The following is a 24,215-nucleotide window of genomic DNA, read 5'->3' on the forward strand; positions in this document are numbered from 1 at the left end:
AACCTTCTGATGGATCCTCACACTTGAGTGTTTCACTTCAGATAGATCACTTTGCCACCACATTCAATGCACTTTTCCCAGTGTATGTATTCCAGTAATGCCAATGAAACCCATGATGACCCTGGTAGCACCATATTGGAGGGCATAGACTTAGCTCCCCATTTTCAGTTAGTATTTGAATCTAGTCCCTATTCCATTCCTCCTGTTAACCACAACAGGTTAAAGTGCTCAGTCTTGGATATTACATGTCTGGAGTCTCTTGTTTTTCTTCCAACACCAGTGTGGGAACATTAAACTGCATCAGATCTTTGATAGCATGCGAATGTCAGTCATTCTGGAGGATCTTCAAAGATTTTGTAGAAACCTGGATGTCTCCATCTCAGATAACATGTAGCCTTCGCTTCCTTTTTTTCTGTTTCAAAACCATGGTACGATTGCCAACACCTTAGCTTCTTACAATTCCTAACACCAGGAACCCCTTTCTCTTGGGTAAGGAATTCATCTAAGTAGTCCCGGAACTGACAAATCACTCCATTCCCAGTCTCCAACTGTGCAACAGATAATACTTAGTCCCTGATACTTTATCCATTGTATCCTGATGAATACCTACTTCACAAGTCCCTGTTTCTCATACCTCTAGCTTCAAGATGCATAGTGGATAAGATTCAAACCATGTCTCATTACAAAAATCTTTATTTTCATCAAGATCTGGATTGAGTGAGGATCCACCATAACCTCAGATTTCTTGCCAAGAATGAAATAGCAAAATTTGCTAAAAAGAATATTATTTTTTCATATGGATATTGACGTGTGTCAAGTAGGTGCCTTGAAAGCATTACTGGATTCTATGTTTGGCTCATTTGGACATTACTTCATCTCTTCTTGCTCCATGCTTCTCCTGTTGGTACAGAACATGAATATACTCATCTAGTTCACTTTATTTTCTTTTTGCATTTCTGTTTCACTAGAATTGTTTTTGAAACCTTTAATTTCTATGTGCTACTAATGCTTTTCAACTATGTCATCCCCATGCCTATATTTCAGGTACATTTTAGATCAAGTCCTGAAAAATGGACTCACGGGTAAAGTTGCCTTTGACGAGAATGGTGACCGAATCAACGCTGAATATGATGTTATCAACATACAGGAATTCAATGAAACGGGGGTCATGAGGAAAGATCATGTCCCCGTTGGGCAATATAAATATAATAAGGTGAGCATAAACATATAACAGCAGCAGCTTATTTCTTGTACTGATTTATTTTTGGTGTATTAAATATCCCATATTTCAACATAGATGTGTCCTTGTATCAGTGTGTTGTGTATAGTAGACCCATGCTCATGAAGATGCTGTGTTCAGTACCGTAGCCACTCACTGTGTCAGAATTTGGTGAGAACAGCAGCAGAATCAAAAGCGGTCATTAATTTTCATGGAATAATTGCAATAATATGAATACTTTCACTTGGTGTAATGCAGAATTAGTTAAATCGCTATGACAGTGTAAGAATTAATTTCAGTTGCTCTTTTCTGTCTGCTTTATAGTAAACTAATATATTAAAGGGCATTGTAATGTCATACATTCATTAATCTATAAGATTCTGTTATTATTCACAGTATATTCAAATAAATACATCCTCAGTATCACTACATACTATGATTCTCTGTTGTTGTATCTGACCAAAAGAAGGCTGTTTTGTACTATTGTCAGGCATTTCATCTTCAGTTCATATCTATTCTCTCCTATGATAGTTAAGGAAAATTTCAGTCTCTCATGAACATCTTTGAGTTTCATACCCAAATTTTTCATGATGTGGAATTTGCTGGGCTTAAGAAGCCCCAGAGTGTTCCTGGCATCCACCAAGTGTCCAGGAGAGAGAACATCAGTGACAGAGGGTGATACTGAAGATTAGAAGATTGAAGATTATACTTAACAACATTACTTGAGATACATGCATTGTGCATACTGGCATTACCATAACAACATTAGAACCCAGATATACTGACTTTTTTTCATAGCATAAATCAATGTGATATGTTTTAATGGGCAACCACACTGAATGTGGGTTTCTGCTTTTGAAAGGCTCCTTATGTGATTATTCTGAGATATGGAACTACCACATCCATAACAGCAGACAAACTTTTAATCTTTACCTCCAAAATGTACAAAATCTTAAGCATTCATATAGCTCTAATATTCACTTTTGTAACAGAGACAAGTGTTTCAGTTTGTGTTATAAGCCAAGCAGTGCTTTGATTTTAAAATGATCTAGTTCACTTTTTAGTATAGAATGCATTGTATATGACTCATGTAAAAAGAGGAGTACTCATTGTATGTGAAATCATTATTCAGAGCCTCACAGTTCCAGTAATCAACCCCATATATTGAAATACAGTCGAATTTTCTCAGGCAAAGTTGACTAAGATTATGAAATAGTTATATTAGATTTTGTTTTGCTCTCTGTGCATCAAATGCACTGCTGTAATAGCAGCTCTCTGGCAGTGTGATAGGTAACTAATATGGTGCTTTCAAGAAACTTTCACAGGTGTTTATAGAATGTATGTAGTGCTAACATGTTATGCTTGGATGCATAACATTACCCCTGCTGAGACAGAGTCATATGACCTTATTGAATACAACACTTGAAATGCATTAAGTGAAATGTAGACAAAATTTGTAATATTAGCTCAATTAACCTGCAGACACTGTACTAGAGTTGCCCTCTGCTAATGGCCTGTTAAGGGTAAGGCACAAAAGGCTAAGAAGTGGCACTGGAGGTCTCTAGTTATGTAGAATCTATTGCCACGGCTACCCCCTTGAGGGAGTTCCAGTTGGAACAAGTGGTTGAGATATAGATAGATACCATACAGCATTTCAATTTAGGTAAAAAGAAAGTAAAATTTCTTGATTGCAAGCTCAAAGTTTTCCTTCATTGCCTCAAAGGAATTTTCCATCAAACTTTTGAGTTATATGTAAATGAAAAAAAATTATAATGATTTCTTTAGAGGATGAATTGAAGGATAAGTCTAACGTATTTAGTTCCAGACATATATGACAGTTTCCCTGCTACAGTGTTTAACACATTTGCAAATTAATGGTAGCAGCCTTTTTTCTTTTTTTTTCATGAGCAGTTTGGCATGGGCAAAACATGCCCCAGTCAGGTGAGACACTGGTGGGAGGTGAAAGAAATGAAATGAGAGCAAAAAGAGTAGAAATTAATCAGAGCTCCGCAGGTGTCTATAGAACTGAATCTCAAAGGCATTCAGCTGTGGGTCCATATGGCTCATGAAAACAATGGTTAAGTTCATACTTTTAGAAAAGAGAGAAAAGCAGCATCACTGAGATGGAAGACTTTTGATTCCACCTTGGTTGATAAAGAGTTGGAGGAAGAGCAACTCCAGATGTATGAGCAATATTCCATTGCAGGGTGTATAAAACCCTGCAAACAGGAAATATATACCCACAAGAAAAAGAATTGCAGCACACATACAAGACTCCCAGCTTTTAGAAAGCAGACTTTGAATTATAGGGTTGAATTGTGATGTTTTAGAAATGAACAGAGGAAAACAAATGATTCTTAGGTAGAGATATAGGGGAAAAAATGCATTTTAACACTTAGATTTAACAGGGCTGCTGCTTTTCCAGTTTGAGACACTGCATGGGTTTGAATTGAGAGAGGATATGTGTTTGGTATGAGAAAGAGAACAATTATTAGATGGAAAAGGGGAGGAAAAATGAGGATGAGTAGGGATAGGAGTAGAAGAGGCAAGTTAATTATGAAGAGAAGAAAGAGATTAGGTGATATGACAGAACCCTGAGGAACTCCACTGCTGATAGGATGTGGAGAAAGTTACTGTATCAACAGCTGCTGCTTTAGAACAGTCAGAGAGGGGACTAAGCACAAGGAAATAGAGAGAAAAAAAGGAGGAAAGGAGTTTAAAAAGCAAAGTTATGTCATGATTTGTTGAATGCTTTGGAGTTGTCAGGGACTATGACAAAAGTTTTACCAAAATTCTTGATTTATAAGAGCTATAAGTTAGTCACATGGGGGAGATCACTAGTAGACTAAGCATTGCAAAATCTTTACTGGTGATTATTAGGAGGGGATTAGATAATTAGGTGTTTTAGAAAGTTAGAAGTAAGGACAGTTTTGAAGAGTGGAAGTAGCAGAAGTGGGAGCAGTGGGATGATAGAGGGTGTTAGAGCAGATTCCTTTCCTAGGGTTTGGCTGCACCAAGGCATTCTTCCAAAGGAAGGAAACATCTGGGTTTTTGGATAAATGCAAAATTGGTGACCAAAGATAGGAGCTACCTCAGAGGTATAGAGAACATTAGGAAGTATGACATCTGTGCCATACACCTTGTCCAACTGGAGCTGGAAGAGTACTTGAAAGACCCTGCGCAAGGAAAATACAGGAGATGGCATAGGTTCATGAGGTGGAAATAGAGGCAGAGCGATAGAAACAAAATCATCCATAGTTGAATTAGAGGAATATAAGGTACCACAAAGATTGACCATGCAAGAAGGGAAGAAAAAGATTGCATAAGTTATTGGAGATGTTTTTGGTTAAGAATCAAATAAATTTGTTGATAGTAGTTAAATTAACAGACTTCCTTTTAATGAAGGTGTACCTAACATTCCAAAGAACTGCTTTGCATTGATTCCAGGTAGATATGAAAGCAGAGTGGGTTTCAGGGGAAGAAAGTTTCATAGCTTGGTATGATCCTTATCTGATGTGACAGGCATCAAAGCAGGAGCAATCAAACCATGACTGGTGGGAAAAAGATTTAGTAGATGTGGTATAGGACACCATCTCAGCCGAGATAATCTTTGCTATGCATTCAGCAGTACACAAGGCATTCTGGATAGCAAAGTAGTACAGTACCTGTTTCAGAGAAAGTCAGTAAAGAAGCTGTGTGCGAATGACCGCTGAACTCTCTGGGTGTACCCAAGGAGGCATTTCAAGTTTGGGATAGAGGATGGGCTACTTTGTGGAAATAGCATCATACAACAGATGTGCTGTTGCCAATATTAGCATTAATTTCCTCAGTGCATTGAATTTTTCTTATTTTGAGGCTATGGTATGGGGAATGAGTTTATGATGCTTACTGAAATTACTAAATTTTTTGTATCTTGGTCTTGAGACTGATTTTTTGATGCATTAAAGGAAAATCCTAGTTCAAGATGTCTTGATGTGGAAGTAGTGAATATTATCACCACCCAATAAGGGATTTTTTTTTTCTAACCTTAGCATGGTATTAGAAATATATAAATTACATCATGAATACAAAGTCTATTCAAAAGATGAAAGATCTTTAATACTAAGTATGTAGGAGTGAATCAGTAACTGAGGCTCATAGAAACCCACAATGACCCTTGATTTTTCTTGATTTGAAAGATAGTTTTCTGAAGTTGGCTTTTTTATTTTCTTACTTTTTAAACTAACTTTAAAATGAGGTATTATTGTTTAACTGCAGTAATTTCATTAGGCATAGTCAAATTTCACAGTATGAAAAACTGGTATTTGAATATTTGTTAAAAATATGTCATTTGTATATCAGCAGTGTAGTTGGTGTTTCAGGTGTGATTGTAAGTTTTCATCAGTAACATTTTAAAAATGTCTCTTTGGGTTATTGGAAAAATCAATTTAGATCTCTATAGATAAATGTTAAAAGTGAATTATAAGTCTATTGTTCATCAAGACTATATAAGATCAACTGATATTGATTATTGATACAGTGAGAACTTCCACTTCACCCACTACTGTACTCTGACCAGCAATGTGGTTGACCACTCAGATTTAGTCTCTCTAAAGTGGAGGGGCCTTTGATGTATTTGGGTGTGAATGTTGAGGATGAGGGGCATGCATTTGACAGAATGACTTTAATCAGTGTGATATATTGGTGATGGGGGGGAGGAATGTGCCGTCAGTGGGTTGAATTAGGGTAGATGTTGTGATAAGGATGAACTATAAAGTAGTCTCTAGGGCTTGGCTGTGGATGGTGAGCTCTGGTTTTGTTGTACCATGCATGACAAATAACTATTTGAGTTGTGCAAGTGAGGCTGTTGGTCATTTGTTTCTAATGTGACCTTACCAAGGTGAGAAAGGTTATTAGATTTAAAGAAAATATATGGCTTGAATCGCTCAAATCTAGTGGCCACCTGTATGGTGTAGATTCTGACCAGCCTTTCTCTTTCTAAGGTTACTTACAGGAGTGTGCAAGTTAACCATCCTAGAATGTCTCAGATGCCACTGCTCACCTGTTCATTGTCATACATGTGTGCAGATAGTTAGTATACACTTGTGAACACATCCTATACAGTGTGAGCATTTGTTCTGACCAACCAAAGCCCATAATGGATCCTGTACACATGTATTACTGCACTGTAAAAAAGCAGAGTTATTTTTGGGTATGATATCACTTGCTTCTAACCTTTGCAACCTGATGGTATCTCATCTCAGGTGTTCTGCAGCGACAACTGGATATCTGTTTGCAATCAAATAGCTCTTTTCAGAGCTGTGATACACAAATCAAATTTTGGGTAGCACTTCTCTAAAGCAGAAGGATCTTGCTGAATGAAAAAATGAAAGTGATTCAAAAAAGTGCAAAGACTGGCAGAAACCAAAGTGATATGGCCAATTGCTATTCAATTACCTATTTGTTTCCTGTTAGTACTAGTACTGTCTCCATAAGACCTGATTCCAGTTGATTTCCAAGTGTAACCATTGTTGTGTTAGTATAAATAATAGATGACATAGATATTTTAAGTTAGGCACCTTCATTTTTATGTCTGATAATTCACCTACATGAACTTTAGCATCATGCAGTTAAATTTCATGGCACACTTTCATTAACCAGCTTTTTTAAAAGAGTGTGATTTTTTATCACAAAGCGGTCTGGTGATCAAATTTGTAACCACCTGGTTCTACTCCATTAGGTAGTCTGAATACTGTAAAGTTTCATTGTAATGCACCATGAAATGGAAACATCTGTAAGAAAATTTTTGGTAGAATACAATTAAAACTGGTATAATAGCTGACATTGTAGTAGAAAATATTATGGGTAAAAAACGTGGGTTTTGTAGATTTACGAATATTTCTTTTGAATATGATTCTGATATAGTGGTGAACACTGCTGTTAGAGAATGTGTTCCTAAGATATTGATCCTTGCAGTAAGCAGCAAGCGTGAAGCCCAGGTGTTCATTACAGTGTCTTGATAAATAGATGGTTGCTAATATCATTTGGGTAATAAGTACTCCCATGCTGTAATAGACCGAGCTAGGTGAAAGGGTATATCATAGCTCAGATTCTATAAGAAGGGTCATTGATTTTGGCTGATAAGCCTCATGCTTTTTTAAGGTGTGGTATGCTTACCATCCCTGAAAGTTCCTTTAAATGTTTATATCTTGGACATCACTGTTGGTTGTAACTAATACAACAGTAATTCTACAAGAAATGATAAAAGAAGAATGAACCAGTTGTATATGATTTATTTCAATGTTTGGGATCAAAGTTATGGAAGATCAGAGGAAAGGGATGACTGCTACAGCCCATGAGCCTCAGGTTCACCCCTTCTATCAAAGGAATGGGAGGGTGTCTTTGGATATGGATTTTTCTTACATGATTACCGATGCCTTTCTAAGTCTCCATTGAAGCAGTTTTGGCTGGAGAGAAACCATGACCCACACTTAGTGGAACAAAGTGTTGATAGACATTAGCTTCAGGTAATGAAAGTTATAACTAAATATTTCATTGTTTTTTTATGTATTTTCAAACTTTTATATTTTGTTTACTGATTTATGTATCTACCATTTCAAAGCTTTCTCCATTATACAAAAAGGCATAATTTCAACAGATATTCATTCTGTGTTTTGTTTGTAATATGCTACTGTATAAACCCATCTTCTATTCAATTGGTTGAGGTATAACTGGGTTCTAGTGTGCTCTTGTAGGTTACAGCTCATATGAATAAGGAAAGTCTATTTCAGAAATATCATTGAAATATGACTTTATATATCAGATGTTATATCAGTTGACTGATGACTTTTTCACACATACATCTGTTAAACTTATGACTTATGAGTAAGTATAGTATTATGTTAAATCTAAAAGAGCTCTCATTTTGTGGTAGTACATAACATGTGAAGGTAATGTCAGTAATGTGAAGATACATATGGTGTGGAGATCCTTGTTAAATTATTCTCACTATTACTTGTATAGTTTATCTCATCTTACAGATAATCTTTATTCATTATCAAGTGTTGTATTATTTTGTGTTCCCTAATGCGATACTATGATAGTTTGCGTGAAGGGTTCGAGTGCAGTGCATTTCTGTGTCATGCAGAGGCTCCTTCCCTCAAGGTCTGTGATAGTGGCACAGGAAGTGATAGTCGGGTGCAAGAATGACATGAAATGACACTTAATGAACCTTGAGAGCATAATACATTTCTGGCATTCCTGAAATATAATGCCTGGAAAAAAAGCTTTCGGTTCAGTGACGGGCAGTGCTGGGCAGGCGAGCGTCAGTCAGCCTGGCTAAGGTTCACTGTTTTCTCTGGCAGCGGCCGCGGGGTGCAGGGAAAGAGGAGGGTGGAAAGACCTTGGGCACCACTACACAGCAGCCGAAGGTAATACTAGGCTCCTCCCACAGCCACAGGGCAAGATGGGACACTGATTATTACAGTGGGCACACCAGGTCAGGCAGACATAGACCTTACTGAGTGTTCACGTTATTTTAAGCACACACTTGCTTTTAAGCTGTAATTTTGATGATCAGTATTACTTTCTCATTTTTGTTTGACTTGCATTAATTATCATTGCTAGTAAATGAGAAAGATCATTCTTAAAGTATACCAAGGATGATATGACATCAGTCAGGGAGTTCTGTGTATTTGCTTGAAAAAAGCAGGAAACCATTGGCACCCACATTCCGTTGCTAGGCCAAATTCACATTTTAGAGTGACTCTAATGTGGAATAATATGGCCCTATTAAAACTTTGATTCTAGGATTGATATACAAAATTTTTTGTATCAGATTCCACAGAAATTAAATAAAACTTTTTTATGTCAAAATAGAAAAATAAGACATAGATAAGTTATTTCTTTTACATTTTTATTTGTAGACACCACCCATGGTATATTTAAAAAAAAAGTGCAATAGTGATGTGGTTACAGACTGCCCATCTTGCCCTGTCAGACCAACTCAGGCCAAATGCTCGTTTAAGCCTGCTGCTGCACTAGTGACGTGACCCCAGCCTGGCAGCACTGGACCTGTTAGTAAACATTACAGTGGCAATATTCATGAAGTTTGGTGGTTCTCTAAAGTGTGTCCTGGTAGCTTCTTATCCTCCACCTTATATTTCTACTGGTTATGTGCAAGTTGTTTCAAATATTCATCAACAGAGTGTGTGTAGCACCTATCTTCATGAACCTCTATGGAGACACCTTTCATTTCTTGCCTCAGGTACTGGATATAGTTTTATGTCCCCAAAAATCTTACTTATGTTTAAATTCATAGCATTTACACATTGGATGATAATGTAGAGTCAGTCTTAATGTATTAGCAGAAATAATGTTGTGTCACAACTGAATATCATTATGTATTTCTTATTCACTGGTTTGGGTTCCCCCTTACTTTTGTATCTGATGTATATAGCAATAGATACAGACGCTTTAAAGACAGTCAGAAGTGTGGGCTTTGTCGGGTAACTTTAAGTCATCAGTAATTTGGAAAAGTAGACAATGTCAAGTGATTCAGATAAGAAAAAAATCTAAACTTAGAAAAGCAAGGGGCGAATCAAGACAGGAATTTACAACAGAAACTCATAATGATAGAAGCATATGTTTAAGAAATAGTTTGAGAGTAAGCTTACCTGGCTGTATGAAGTACTGTAACAAACTGTAAGGTGCTCTCGGCTGCTGAAATAGTTTACATCATGGTCATATTGATGATACTGACACTAATATTTATTATGATATGGCAATCAAAGTTTTGGGAATAAGTTTGTAGGATATCTTTTGGTTTGAGTCACCACCATTGTTTTAATGTAACATAAAAAGATTGGCCTCATTTTACTACACAAATGACTAGTCAGGGGGTATATTAGCAAAGAGATGTGATACAGGAACAAAGTAAATGATCTACTGATGTCAATATATTATGTATGAATATTAGATTACTTTTGGGCTACAATATGGTTAACAAAGATTTTAGGCCCTGATTGGCTAGTTGTTAGTAAATATGAAGACCAATTAATGACTGAAGAAAAAAGGATATTCCTCTAACCTGAGTGATTCCTGGGAATTGGAGCCAGACTCTGCATCACTCTAATTCTTCCTAGTATGGTAGATGCCATGTTCCACCTCGGGGCAAGTGAGAAATGGCCCTTCATGCTGCCTGTTATGTTCTGTCACTGCTTATATTTGATTAGGCTTTCAATATTTATATGTAATACTAATTCTGCACTTTTATGTTATAATGCTAATTATTTTAACAAATTTTCTCAAGGTTATAGATTTTTCTTTATTTCTGTATACATTATATCAGGTTACCTATGAAGATCCTGGCATTAGCATGTCATAAAATGTAATTCTGCATGTTTTTACATGCATGAATGCCTACTATGCTATTTTATGTTGATGTCTGCCAATCAAACTTTGTTATATAGATATTGCTGTATGTGGAATGATTCCCCAACTATTCAGTGTTTTGCCTTGCCCGTATCTTGTTTGCGTGTAAGGTTTATTAACAGCATTTGCTATATTTTGATTTAATAAATTCTGTTTCTTACTAATGTTAAAGGTCATAATGCTTGCAGCGCATTGTTAAAAATATGTAACCAATTACTCAGTAAATACTGTATATTGTCTTTGAAATCTTACTTGTGCATGCTTTATCTGTATAAAGCAAATTTAAGAACACAGATTCTAAGTCACAATAATGTATGATAGTGCAACTTCAAGAAGATGAAGGTATTTCTTTGAACTATTATTCAATGCTGATTCTGCCAGAAAACGAAGACTTCAAAAGAGTTACCTTTATGATAGAAACTTTAACTGCAATAATCTCATATTATCTTGGCTGTTGCAAAGGGTTCATAAAGAATTCATGATGTGTGCAAGTCTATTTTGATTATTTTGGTAAATACAAGGAAAGGAGATGCCAGGCTTGAAGTTGTATCATAGTCAGTTGACAAAATGGAGTACTGTCTTGTCTGTATGACTGGGTGAACTGCTGCCTTGGGCTGCAGGAGCCCTTGGTAGAGATGTTCTGGTTAGCACCAGGACCCTTTCTTAGAAAGGGTTCTTAGGTCATTATAGATAAATGAATGCAAGGAAATGAACTCTTACCTGCAGACGCATAAAGTTAGCCTGCTTCAGTATCCTAGTTATAGAAGCTGTTTTTGATTACTTTTTGGATGTCTACCTGTACAAATGTTCCTAATTAAAATAAAAAAAGAAAGAAAGGGAAGCCTGGAAGAGACGTTGGTAGACTGAGATTACAGTGGTTGTGTTTCTGTTTTTAAGAAAAAAGGTAGATGAGCTGAATTTCAATTCTGTTAACATAGTGATTTGAAATATCTAATATGAGTGTTGTCATTCACAGATGCAAGGCAACTTTTTTAAAATCATCACCTATTGAATTATTTGCTGAATGCCAGCTATAATACATGCCATCTGTGGCATGACAAGTGTTCCAAAACTCTGGCCCATTATCAGAAGCCTGCAGTACTTACTTATTTGGTGTGAGAGTTAGTATTGTGTTACTTATTTAAATATTTCAACAGCTTCATATCATGGCAAAATCAGTACTATATTTAAAGCATGCCTAGTGGAGATCTAAAAGATAAGTTATTATACTTAAGGACTACTAAGTTAATCACCAGGAAGATCAATATAATTATACTATTATATTTAAATATATTGTGTAAAAGATTATGTTTAATACACAATATGCTCATGAGAATGGAAAGGAAACATATTTGCCTATTGTTCTTATCAAGGGTGATCCAATGCAAAAAAAAATAACTTAATAATCCGGTGCACAATTAAAACTATGTAATATCATTTGCCTCCTCAGTGGTAGACATATATAAAGCTACTAAAATGCAAGATTAGCACATTAACAGAACATTTTTTTAAAGTCAAATTTAGTTTGAAAGTGTATTTCAATAATATTTTTATAGCATATGAAGTGTTTAGTCACTGTACCTTCTCTATTCTCAAACTTCAAGTTTTGTTTTGTTACAGTGAAGTTTATGTTTTACTTTGCTTTTATGAAGCATATTTCCTCCCAGATTCATTTCTAAGACTTTATTTTTGAAGAAGGTACAGAATGTTTTTGTAGAGTTGATGCAGTTTCTTGTGAATTTGTTCATTGGCAGATGATGTTCTTTTAATGGAGTATAATGGTGCCTTCAGTTAAAGCTGAATAATGATTAAATGTACTGAATTTAAACTTTAATGCATTTTCAAATCAAAAATAATTTTTTTGGTTTTAATCTTAAAGCATAAGGTTAAACACAATTAATAAGTCCTGTTAATATTTTTCTATGCTTAGTTACATATCTGTTCCTTATCTCTTGATTTTAGATGAAACAGTCTGCTTTAGTTATTCAACTAAACCTTTAGTTTTTTTTTCTTATCTTGTACCCCAACTTGCTGTGACCAAATTCATCTCTGTATGAACTTATTTGATCTGCTACTAGACGAAGGAGTCCATGACATTAGAAATCAACGAGAACGCCATCGTGTGGCCTGGAAACACCACTATCAAGCCCCAAGGATACATGATTCCCACCAGACTTAAGGTCAGTGGACTTGACATGTTTTATTGGATATCTAGTGAGAGAATGAGGTAGAGAGCAGTATTGGGTCTCTTATACAGTAATGACTTTGAATAACATTCTGTCTATTCTGTATTCAATTCCTTTATCAGTAGCATTTCAGTCAAAACTTGATGTTTATGCAGTCATGCTCATAAACACATACATTTTTGTTACTTTTAATTGCTTTATCATTAATGCAAGAAAGAAGATTAAGTGCATATAGTTTCATAAATCATTCATATCACACAGTGCTTTTCTGGCCCAGGAGTCTCTTCTATCATTATGAGTCCCTGCGGCATTCAAGAAGCTGGCCATATCCATTGGATGGGACCACAGGTCATAAAGTGTTGTGATCTGTATGTGTCTATGTGCAGAGAGTGCAGGGCAATTGAGTAGTAAGTGCTCGGTGTCTACTTTATGGTAGTTGCATCAAGACCATAAAGGGTCTTAGGATATATTGAAATGGTATTTGTAGTATTGTAGTGATATGTATCACCATATAATAATGTATTTTTCATGATCTAAATGCATTGTCATAAGTATTGTAAATGTTATTATGTCTCACCTAATGAAAAGATTGGTATTCTGGTTCAGAACTTGGGCAAGACATCTCATGCCTCAGTGTGACTTTGGATTCTTGGCTTCTTAAAAGTCCTTTGTCTTTAACCTACTTTAATCCCAGTATTTTCATCTTGTCGGGTCATGATAAAACCTGACATATCCCTGGGGACAGGAGAGAAAGAATACTTCCCATGTATTCCCTGCGTGTCGTGGAAGGCCACTAAAAGGGGAGGGAGCGGGTGGCTGGAAATCCTCCCCTCTCTGTTTTTTTTTTTTTTTTAACTTTCCAAAAGAGGGAACAGAGAAGGGGGCCAGGTGAGGATATTCCCTCAAAGGCCCAGTCCTCTGTTCTTAACGCTACCTCGCTAATGCGGGAAATGGCGAATAGTGTGAAAGAAGGAAAGAAGAAAAAAGAAAATATATGGTGTAGATAAGTTGCAAAAGAGAAGCTATGTAGATGTGATTTATAGTTACACTGTTCATCAGACAATTATCAAAATTCTAAAAATGCATTATTTATTATACAGACAATTTATGTATAATTCATTCCTTTGATTTTACAGCTTCTGTAATCTAGATTTGTAGAGCAGATGAGGAGAACTATTCTCTATGGGGCTTTACAAGTTTAATCCATCAAATCAATTGAATAACTTAATAAGTCTGTGTCAGTTTTGTTTTTCCTCTATCACATTATCACAGTAACAGCAATGACTTTGACAGAAATTATGATGATACTCTTTTAACTTTGCTGAAATGATTCTGTCCAGTATTGAGCACACATAAAGCATCAGCTGATACTCAGTATGGGTGTATTGCACTGACTTGCCCATGACTATGAAGAAAAATATATGGTTGAGGATGACTGAGACATCAAAGTCACATAATGGCAGTGGAAAAAATGGATTGTATATGACAATGACTTTACAGTCTGAAGGTGCAGAAGTAATGTAGTTAAAAGTTGCATTTGGATTTCATTGCCCTTTTTTTCATTTAGTGTTGAGTTGACTACATTCCTTTTTTCATACTTCCTTTACCTATGAGATTAGAAATTTCAGTGCTTTCCATATTGTTGTAATATTTATTTTTTGTTACATTTGTTTCCATCATGACACATTTTTACTTTTAAAACTGTCCCCATCTTGAACGCACTTCTTTTGATCAACACTGTTCTGTTGACCCAGTATATGCTCAGTATAGAGTGATATGGATGATATATACATGTTATATTGCTCCCTCTAGAGGCCACTTCTACAGGTACCTATTAGGCTGTACTAAATGAAAAAAGAAAACTAAAGTGATTAATCTGTTTACTAAAATGAGATAGCATGATCGTTTTTTTTCATTCTTTTCACACTGCAGCTGATGTTTATCTAACCTCACCATTGTGTTCCTAGGTCCTGACTATTGAGGAGAAACCATTTGTGACCACACAGAGGATTGAAAGCAAAGCAGAATGTTTGGGTGGTGGCCGAGTTCTCTGCCCTTGGTACAACACCTCAGGGGAAAGCGCTGACCTGTTCTGCTGTAGTGGTTATTGCATCGACTTGCTCAACACACTTGCTAACAAGATCAACTTTACTTTTGAACTTGCTCTTTCTCCTGATGGCCAGTTTGGTTCTCTTCAGATGAATGAAAAGACAGGTAAAGTAGCATGCAGTTTTAACTGTTAAGCTTATAAGTTTCCTAAATCTCATGGCTCACATTAAAATGCTTTAGTCATCAACACTTTTAAGGAATGAACCAATGAAAACATTCCATTTTGCCGTGATTAAACAGTAACATGGTTGAAAGAATATACACTCAGTTCCTCGGTGATGCTGGAAAAAGGGTATGATATTACTGATTAGTTGTTTGAAGTCATAAAACTGTGAATTTACTTTTTACATAAATAATCCCAAATGAAATGAAAAGAATGATAAAAGTTGTACATGTTTTAAAGGATGATAATTAAGTTAGGTATATGTGAGACTGTTAAAGGTTGGTGGAACATTTAAACGGAGTGATGATTGTGAAATTAACCTGTTTAGATTGTATATATATGGCTTTTCAAATGAAGGTATGGGAATTTTGATGAGATAGAATTGGTTTGATAAGATAGTTTACTGGAAATATTTAAGCTGTAAGTTATTAGTGAAATGAATTCAGTTATATTAGACTTAAAATGAATGTAATGGGAGTTCAGCCCTTTTGCAGCTTATCTCTTGACCTTTATTTCATAACTTTTTAAATTTTTATATACTGTCATCATTCACATTTTCAGTACTTAATTTGTTCCATTCATTCTTTTACTCTGACTGCTCCCTGTCAGCATTGTCAAGCTAGTTTTAAAGAAGTGTTCACTGTCAACGTTGTCAAGCTAGTTTAGACAATGATTATGATCAAAGTCTGCCCTTACTCTTTTGTTTTTCATTTTGGCATATTTACATCTAACCTCTCCATGTAACTGTTTTCTTATGTCATGTAACATCTGAACCTTTTCTGTGAGTTCTTTGTCCTTTTGTAGATGCTGTGACCAAACTTTAGGAACATAGATTAATCTGGGTCTAATGTACTTTGTGAATAGCTTGCTGAAGATTTTTTTTTACCCATGTATTTAATTCAGTTTTGATATTTGCCATCAGACAAATTAACTTCTTTATGATTCTTTGAAGATAGTATTCTGGCGACATATTAGGTACATTGTCAACCCCAAAGTTCCATCCACATATAGATTAATGTAGCTTGTATTTTGTTACATCAGAATCCTGTTGAGAACTTTTTTCACTCTGTCTCATTCAAGTTATTTTGCATTTATTTGGACTGGCTTTCATCAGATCATGTCCCTTGTATGAATCAAGGTCCTTTAGTAGTATGCTTCTGTTGTTTTTTCAGTTTCAACGCATTCTAAGTCCTCTTTCCCATCCTATTTCATTGATGTTGGGATTATAGTGTTCAATAATGTGAATACACTTTTGAAACTGACATTTAGATCCCTGCATATGGTCACTCAGTACAGCTTTTCTCTTTGAATCCCTTGGTTTGATCAGCTGCCATTTAACCAACAATTCACTCCTCATGAATTTCTATAAAAGCTCTGGATTTTTCCCCTTCCTTGGCCACAGTACTCTTTTCAGTGTTCCTCTTCTTCCTCATTGTCCAATATTCATTTCTTGCAATCTTGTTTCTTTCAAATGTTGATTGGTTGATGTGCCCCATAAATCTCCTTCACGATACATAAGGAATTTAGAGATATCGAAATGGTATAATGTGAATCTTAGGTAATGAGAAAGTGCTTGACATGTGTATTGATAGAAGCTGCTTCATTGGTGTTTGGCAGTGTAAGAGTAGCTTTTGGAATGAGAGAAACAGCATAGGATACTGAGGATTTAAGGCAGGTGACAGGTGAGGAAGACTGTAACAGGAGAGCTGTTTTTTGGAAAATAATGAAGAATGGATAACAAAAGTGAAAATTTAAATTCTGATATTATATAAGAGAGAAAAAAGTTGCAGTTAGAAATAAGAGGAAAGTAAATGAAAGTCTCTGAAAATGAATAATGAAATTAAGGAGGAATAACTAGCTTTTTTGTAAGATATACAAAAGTGCAGAGGGGAAATTGGTATGAAAAGCAAGGCCATATGATACAAATCAGGAAGATAATCAGTGACAAAGAAAGCCTATAAAAGGTGGAGCAAATACATTAATGAAATGATTGATGACAATGGTATAGGACCCATGTGGATGATAGAACTAAAGGTTCAGGAGAGTTCAGGATTGATGTGGGGAAGAGGAAAGGGAATATTGTACCTATTCATTGAGAAGTTAGGGTTGAAAGTATAAAGACTAGAGATGAAGCTGCAATCAAAAAATCTGAATATGTTTTTAGCAATATGCAACAGTAAATGTTTTAATGAACTCACTTCAACTTTTTCATGTTCTTGATCCATAGATTAGATGAATTAATTCATTCCTTCTTTTCACTTCTAATCCATAAACATGTTCTAGAAACAAGGACTATCTCATTTCAAAACCCTTGTCTCTCAGGCAAGAAGGAATGGACTGGTCTGATTGGTCAGCTGGTGAACCAAACCCACGGGGCCGACATGATTGTGGCACCTCTCACCATCAACCCTGAGCGAGCCCAGGTTATTGAGTTCTCCAAGCCTTTCAAGTACCAAGGAATCACCATCTTAGAGAGAAAGGTGTGACTTTTATGACTACCATATTTGCTGAAGTGCTGCAGCCTCTATTAAGTGATGTAGATTTTGAGAAAATTATTCTTCAGCAAATTCATGAGGGAATTTTTAAGAGCATTGCATTAAAGGCTTCTGCATACCACAATATACTTTGGAAGATGATTTTTTTTCCTTTAGTCTTAAAATTCTTCCAGTTTTCAGTTTTAAGTGTCACAGACTTTGCAAAAATGCAATTCAAGATCTCTAGTGAAGTGATATGGTAAGGATATCAAGGTATTCAGATAGATTTTATATCTGGAAAATGGGTGGGAGTTAGAAATGAAGCTGCTTAAATGATAGCTACTCTGAAAGTTAAGAGATGTTTGGAAGGACCATAGGATCCAGATATATAGGGTAAGTGCTGAAACATCCTGTCCAGATGCTTACCAATGATTATTTGTGTTTCTAGGAGGTAATGCAACAACTTATTCCTCTTGGAGCATCTGCAGTTTCAACATTTTTATTCTTATAGTTTGAATATGTAATGGGATTTGTATTTAGGATCTTCAAAAGACATATCACTGGCATCTGTACTTCATATGTATGTGTTTCTTTAGATTAGTTCCATTGGATTACCTGATCTTTCATGTCATACAGTAGATTTTACACATGAAAAAGTTCACATAGTTATCAGAGAAGAACATTGTAAAATATACAGTCTCTTCAGTTCTTCAAGCCAGAGAAAGAATAACTGGTCCCCTTTCTTACCCTCAGCAACCCCGATACTCCACACTGGTCTCCTTCCTTCAGCCCTTTCGCAACACACTCTGGATCCTTGTGATGGTATCAGTGCATGTCGTAGCACTGGTACTCTACCTCTTAGACAGATTCAGTCCTTTTGGCAGGTAAGACTTTTGTTATGCATGGAGTGAAAATTCATTTTAGCACATGGTCAGGGTTACATAGGTTTGAAAGGTGTCTGGTTGCAGCAGAATTTTTACATCTTCAGTATCTTCACTGTAGTGTGTTCTGCTATCATTCATCCAGTCATACACTCTCCTGATGTAGTGATAGAAAATGATTTAAAATTTTTATCTACTGAGCACATGTTGTGGTGTAATGAATGCTTCAGATTTCCTGATCAGTACATATTTGAAATATTCTTGATATTGTCTCATGCTTTTTATTTGAATAAAGAAGTACTTCATTAAGATAAGCCTCAAATATAATCCTCACAGACTTGCCCATTTGGAAGAAAGACTTAACAACAACTTTTGAATCCCTCAGTGGATTGAAAATGCCAAATTGGAATAGTTTAGTGAAATAAGAAGGGACCAATCAACTAGAGTGCATAACAGGAAACTAAATATGAGAAAAGTCAGAAAAGATGTGAATAAACATTTTCCTTAATGAAAAATAGTAAATGAGTGGAATGAATTAGATTAAGAAACGGTGGATGTGAGGAAAGTAAAGAGGTTTAAGAGAAAAGAAATAAGTCAAAGATTAGGTACTATTTTGTTATTATTTGTTTGTTTTGATTTACACACACACACACACGCACAGTAGTAGTCATACGGATTTGGGCCAAAGGAACCTCAGGAAGACTGTGAATAAATGAGTTAATCATACAGTATTTATCTTCTCTGGATTTGTAGAATTTCAAAATATACAAGGTTTTATCATGTTGAATCTAGAAATTTTGATCATATTTTCATAATATGGTTGTATATATTTGAATGTTCTTGGACTTTGAGGTATATGGATCTATATGACAATCTGACCAATGTAATTCATGAGTTTACTTGATTATCAAATATGGAAGTTCATGAGTTAATTGGCAGTATGATTGGAGAGTTCATAAGTTTTTTTGACTGTATGCTGTTCCTTGATGAAACTCACATGTTCCTTTGTGTGGATATATATATATATATATATATCCACAGCGACAAAGTATAAAAAAAAAAAAAAAAAAAAAATATATATATATATATATATATATATATAAACAGAGAAGAGGTAGTAAAAGCTTTGTGGAAGATGAAAGCCGGCAAGGCAGCAGGTTTGAATGGTATTCCAGTGGAATTTATTGAAAAAGGGGGTGACTGTATTATTGACTGGTTGGTAAGGTTATTTAATGTATGTATGACTCATGGTGACGTACCTGAGGATTGGTGGAATGCGTGCATAGTGCCATTGTACAAAGGCAAAGGGGATAAGAGTGAGTGCTCAAATTACAGAGGTATAAGTTTGTTGAGTATTCCTGGTAAATTATATGGGAGGGTATTGATTGAGAGGGTGAAGGCATGTACATAGCATCAGATTGGGGAAGAGCAGTGTGGTTTCAGAAGTGGTAGAGGATGTGTGGATCAGGTGTTTGCTTTGAAGAATGTATGTGAGAAATACTTAGAAAAGCAAATGGATTTGTATGTAGCATTTATGGATCTGGAGAAGGCATATGATAGAGTTGATAGAGATGCTCTGTGGAAGGTATTAAGAATATATGGTGTGGGAGGCAAGTTGTTAGAAGCAGTGAAAAGTTTTTATCGAGGATGTAAGGCATGTGTACGTGTAGGAAGAGAGGAAAGTGATTGGTTCTCAGTGAATGTAGGTTTGCGGCAGGGGTGTGTGATGTCTCCATGGTTGTTTAATTTGTTTATGGATGGGGTTGTTAGGGAGGTGAATGCAAGAGTTTTGGAAAGAGGGGCAAGTATGAAGTCTGTTGGGGATGAGAGAGCTTGGGAAGTGAGCCAGTTGTTGTTCGCTGATGATACAGCGCTGGTGGCTGATTCATGTGAGAAACTGCAGAAGCTGGTGACTGAGTTTGGTAAAGTGTGTGAAAGAAGAAAGTTAAGAGTAAATGTGAATAAGAGCAAGGTTATTAGGTACAGTAGGGTTGAGGGTCAAGTCAATTGGGAGGTAAGTTTGAATGGAGAAAAACTGGAGGAAGTAAAGGGTTTTAGATATCTGGGAGTGGATCTGGCAGCGGATGGAACCGTGGAAGTGGATCATAGGGTGGGGGAGGGGGCGAAAATTCTGGGAGCCTTGAAGAATGTGTGGAAGTCGAGAACATTATCTCGGAAAGCAAAAATGGGTATGTTTGAAGGAATAGTGGTTCCAACAATGTTGTATGGTTGCGAGGCGTGGGCTATGGATAGAGTTGTGCGCAGGAGGATGGATGTGCTGGAAATGAGATGTTTGAGGACAATGTGTGGTGTGAGGTGGTTTGATCGAGTAAGTAACGTAAGGGTAAGAGAGATGTGTGGAAATAAAAAGAGCGTGGTTGAGAGAGCAGAAGAGGGTGTTTTGAAATGGTTTGGGCACATGGAGAGAATGAGTGAGGAAAGATTGACCAAGAGGATATATGTGTCGGAGGTGGAGGGAACGAGGAGAAGAGGGAGACCAAATTGGAGGTGGAAAGATGGAGTGAAAAAGATTTTGTGTGATCGGGGCCTGAACATGCAGGAGGGTGAAAGGAGGGCAAGGAATAGAGTGAATTGGAGCAATGTGTTATACCGGGGTTGACGTGCTGTCAGTGGATTGAATCGGGGCATGTGAAGTGTCTGGGGTAAACCATGGAAAGCTGTGTAGGTATGTATATTTGCGTGTGTGGACGTATGTATATACATGTGTATGGGGGTGGGTTGGGCCATTTCTTTCGTCTGTTTCCTTGCGCTACCTCGCAAACGCGGGAGACAGCGACAAAGCAAAAAAAAAAAAAAAATAAATAAAAAAAAAAATATATATATATATATATATATATATATATATATATATATATATATATATATATATATATATACTTTTAAAGAAAGACCTGAAATTCTGACCTGTCTACCCATAGAATCTGTTGCACTGGATGACAAATTCCATACTGGTTTACTGGAAATATTTTCTTTTTCTTTTCATAAAATCAGGTATAAGCTGGCCAATATGGATGGCACCGAAGAGGATGCTCTGAACTTGTCTTCTGCAATATGGTTTGCATGGGGAGTTTTGCTCAACAGTGGTATAGGTGAAGGTATGTATGTAGTAAATCTAGCATATACTAGAAAGCACCATTGGAGTATTGTTAAACCTTCAGAATTGCTAATGGACTAAACACAGTATTTGTTACTGATATCAGGACATTTCGTAAAAAAAGAAATGTTCAATTTTTCTTTGTGACTCTACATAGCTGCATATGCTCCTTATAATCACAATTCTATCGACATCATATTTTTTCTTAGTCTGCCATTTCACTTCCCATCTAACAGCTAATATTCATTTGCCATAACTCTGATACATGTTCCTCTACACTGTTATCTTATCTTACTCCTGTTTCTTTACATATTCACACTTATAGGTTTGAGCTGTGTCTGTTCAATTGAATTATTATCTACAATTCATATGTTGAAGGTAGAATCCCACAGATATGTAGAATTTTTGACAGATCAATCTTTTTATGGGAAAATGCCCAGGACTATTTTGTAGCACTTTCTTAATTATTTTCTACAATAACCCATTAATGTATCTCTCTTAGTGCATACTTCATCAGCCTTACCCTGCATCTGGCTTTTGGTAATTTCCATCACTTTCTGTTGCACAATTGCATTCTGTTTGCAAGCAACTGCAGATGACCTCAGATATTATTCTTCATCTCCAGCTCCTATTTAAAACTTACAGGTCTGTATATTTTTGTTCCATGTAGTCTGTTATGTTGTTGGCAGAGTCATATTCAGTAACTCTTTTTATGTTGCTCAACATTCTGGTTTTATTATGATAGAAAAAAAATCAGTCTTATTTAAGTAGTCTGGGAGAAATTACTGCTGGTCAAGAATATCACTGAAACTATTGTCATGACTTCTGTGGGAGACCTGAATTAATAACCCCACCATGACCCCACTCTACATGACTCACATTGTACCGATCCCACAATGTATTGACTTATAATGACTCCACAGTCTGTTGATGCCACCATGACCATGCAGTGTATTGACCCCACCATGACCTTACACAGCTTTGATACCACAATAACATTACAGTGTAGTAACGCCAACATGATCACACTCTGTTGCTGTTGCCATGATGTATGGTGTAATAACCAACCCCTAATGATTACACACTGTAATGATGCCATTATGACTCTTCACTTTATCAACCCCACTTTGACCCAACATTGTTCTGATGCAATTGTGATTCTACAGTGTACTAACTCTAGCATAACTCAAAGCTATAATAACACCAGCCATATCCAGACAGTGATGACCATATAACAAAATGGCTTTCCACAACTCACAGGTACACCACGAAGTTTCAGTGCTCGTGTCCTAGGGATGGTGTGGGCCGGCTTTGCTATGATCATCGTAGCCTCATACACTGCCAACCTGGCGGCTTTCCTCGTGTTGGATCGCCCCCAGACCTCTCTCACTGGTATCAACGATGCCAGGGTCAGTCTAAGAAATTGAATAATGAGTTGAAGAAATTATATTGAATTCAGATTAAGATAACAAGAAAGGCATATGTATTATTGAATTTTTAGTGACATGAACCTGATGCATTGCAATACTTTGTAATGCTTTTCACAGTAATCTTCACCCTCATTGAGTATTTAGAAGCATTACCCAAAGTGTCACTTTGGAAAATACTCTTATGATCATCTTTGTTGTTTCCTTCAAGAAACATTTGACAAATTGATAGTTAACTTGATGTAAGATGGAAACAGTTGACAATTTGATAGTTAACATGATATAAGATGATTGTGATGCCTAAACTGAGTTGACCTCCTTGATTATTCCCATTTTTCTGTTGTGTCATGCCTCTAGTATATGTTATTATTTTTCTATTGATTGTTCCTGCCCTCAGTTAGATATTAGATGCAAACTGTAGCATTTGGATTCTTCAGTCATAAGGGAAGTTATCATTAAGCATCTCCGGGATTCATATTTAGAGGAAACAGTAGTCAAATTGTTCTACTTTGAGAAGCAATAGGGGATCTGGAAATGGACATGATGCAATGAAGAGGGGCAAAACACAATTTAAGTGACCCAGAAGAAATAGTCTTTCTGTGGAAAAAGTTGTAGTTTTTATGCAAAGTTTATATGGACATTCCATCTGGTTTTCCCCATTCAAAACTTGATAAAGACATGACTTCTATTTTTCTTTCAAGATAGAGAATTGGATAAGAAAGCAAGTTTGTAAATGGCAAGTAAGTCATTCATTGCATCAACTCTGTATACATTTCATCTGCTGCACTCTAAACTATGCCTCAACTGCATGGTCTTCCACCCTCTCAGTAGTAAATATAACAAAACTGCAAATTACACAAAAACATACACTCAAAAAATTGCAAACTACCTAAGAAGCACAAACATTCACCACCAACACAATGTAACAAAGATCCTCTCATAAAGTCCCACCTCAACATGCTTGGCACTCATTTCCATGCAACAGCATTAGACCCCTTCCACCCAAACCTCTCCATAACTAAACACCAACCCCAAGTAGAAATAAAAATTTTATCCCTGCATAACACTTCAGCAACCTCTACCTACAGATCCACCATCCCCAACAAATATAACACTAACAACATGCATATACACTGAAATAATCATTAAACACAAAACAACCACCTTCCCAACTCAGTCCTGAACTCCACCTCACCAGACATACTCCCATCAGAATATTATGGATGGTAC

General features: G+C 36.2%; 1 protein-coding gene across 4 annotated transcripts in view; it reads left to right on the forward strand.

Moving 5' to 3' along the window:
• The window catches only part of LOC139766935 (glutamate [NMDA] receptor subunit 1-like), a 90,092-nt gene that overhangs the window by 61,411 nt on the left and 4,466 nt on the right, over positions 1–24,215 (forward strand). For 2 of the 4 annotated variants that reach the window (XM_071695995.1, XM_071695996.1), the window contains exons 10-17: positions 1,045–1,213; positions 8,563–8,628; positions 12,709–12,810; positions 14,784–15,030; positions 17,411–17,568; positions 18,316–18,446; positions 21,456–21,559; positions 22,819–22,967. In XM_071695995.1, coding sequence (XP_071552096.1) covers positions 1,045–1,213; positions 8,563–8,628; positions 12,709–12,810; positions 14,784–15,030; positions 17,411–17,568; positions 18,316–18,446; positions 21,456–21,559; positions 22,819–22,967 — 1,126 coding nt within the window. The remainder of the gene's footprint in view (positions 1–1,044; positions 1,214–8,562; positions 8,629–12,708; positions 12,811–14,783; positions 15,031–17,410; positions 17,569–18,315; positions 18,447–21,455; positions 21,560–22,818; positions 22,968–24,215) is intronic. The other 2 variants (XM_071695997.1, XM_071695998.1) reach the window with 1 other exon arrangement.

This window comes from Panulirus ornatus, chromosome 58 (assembly GCF_036320965.1).
Source record: "Panulirus ornatus isolate Po-2019 chromosome 58, ASM3632096v1, whole genome shotgun sequence".
NCBI lineage: Eukaryota > Metazoa > Arthropoda > Malacostraca > Decapoda > Palinuridae > Panulirus > Panulirus ornatus.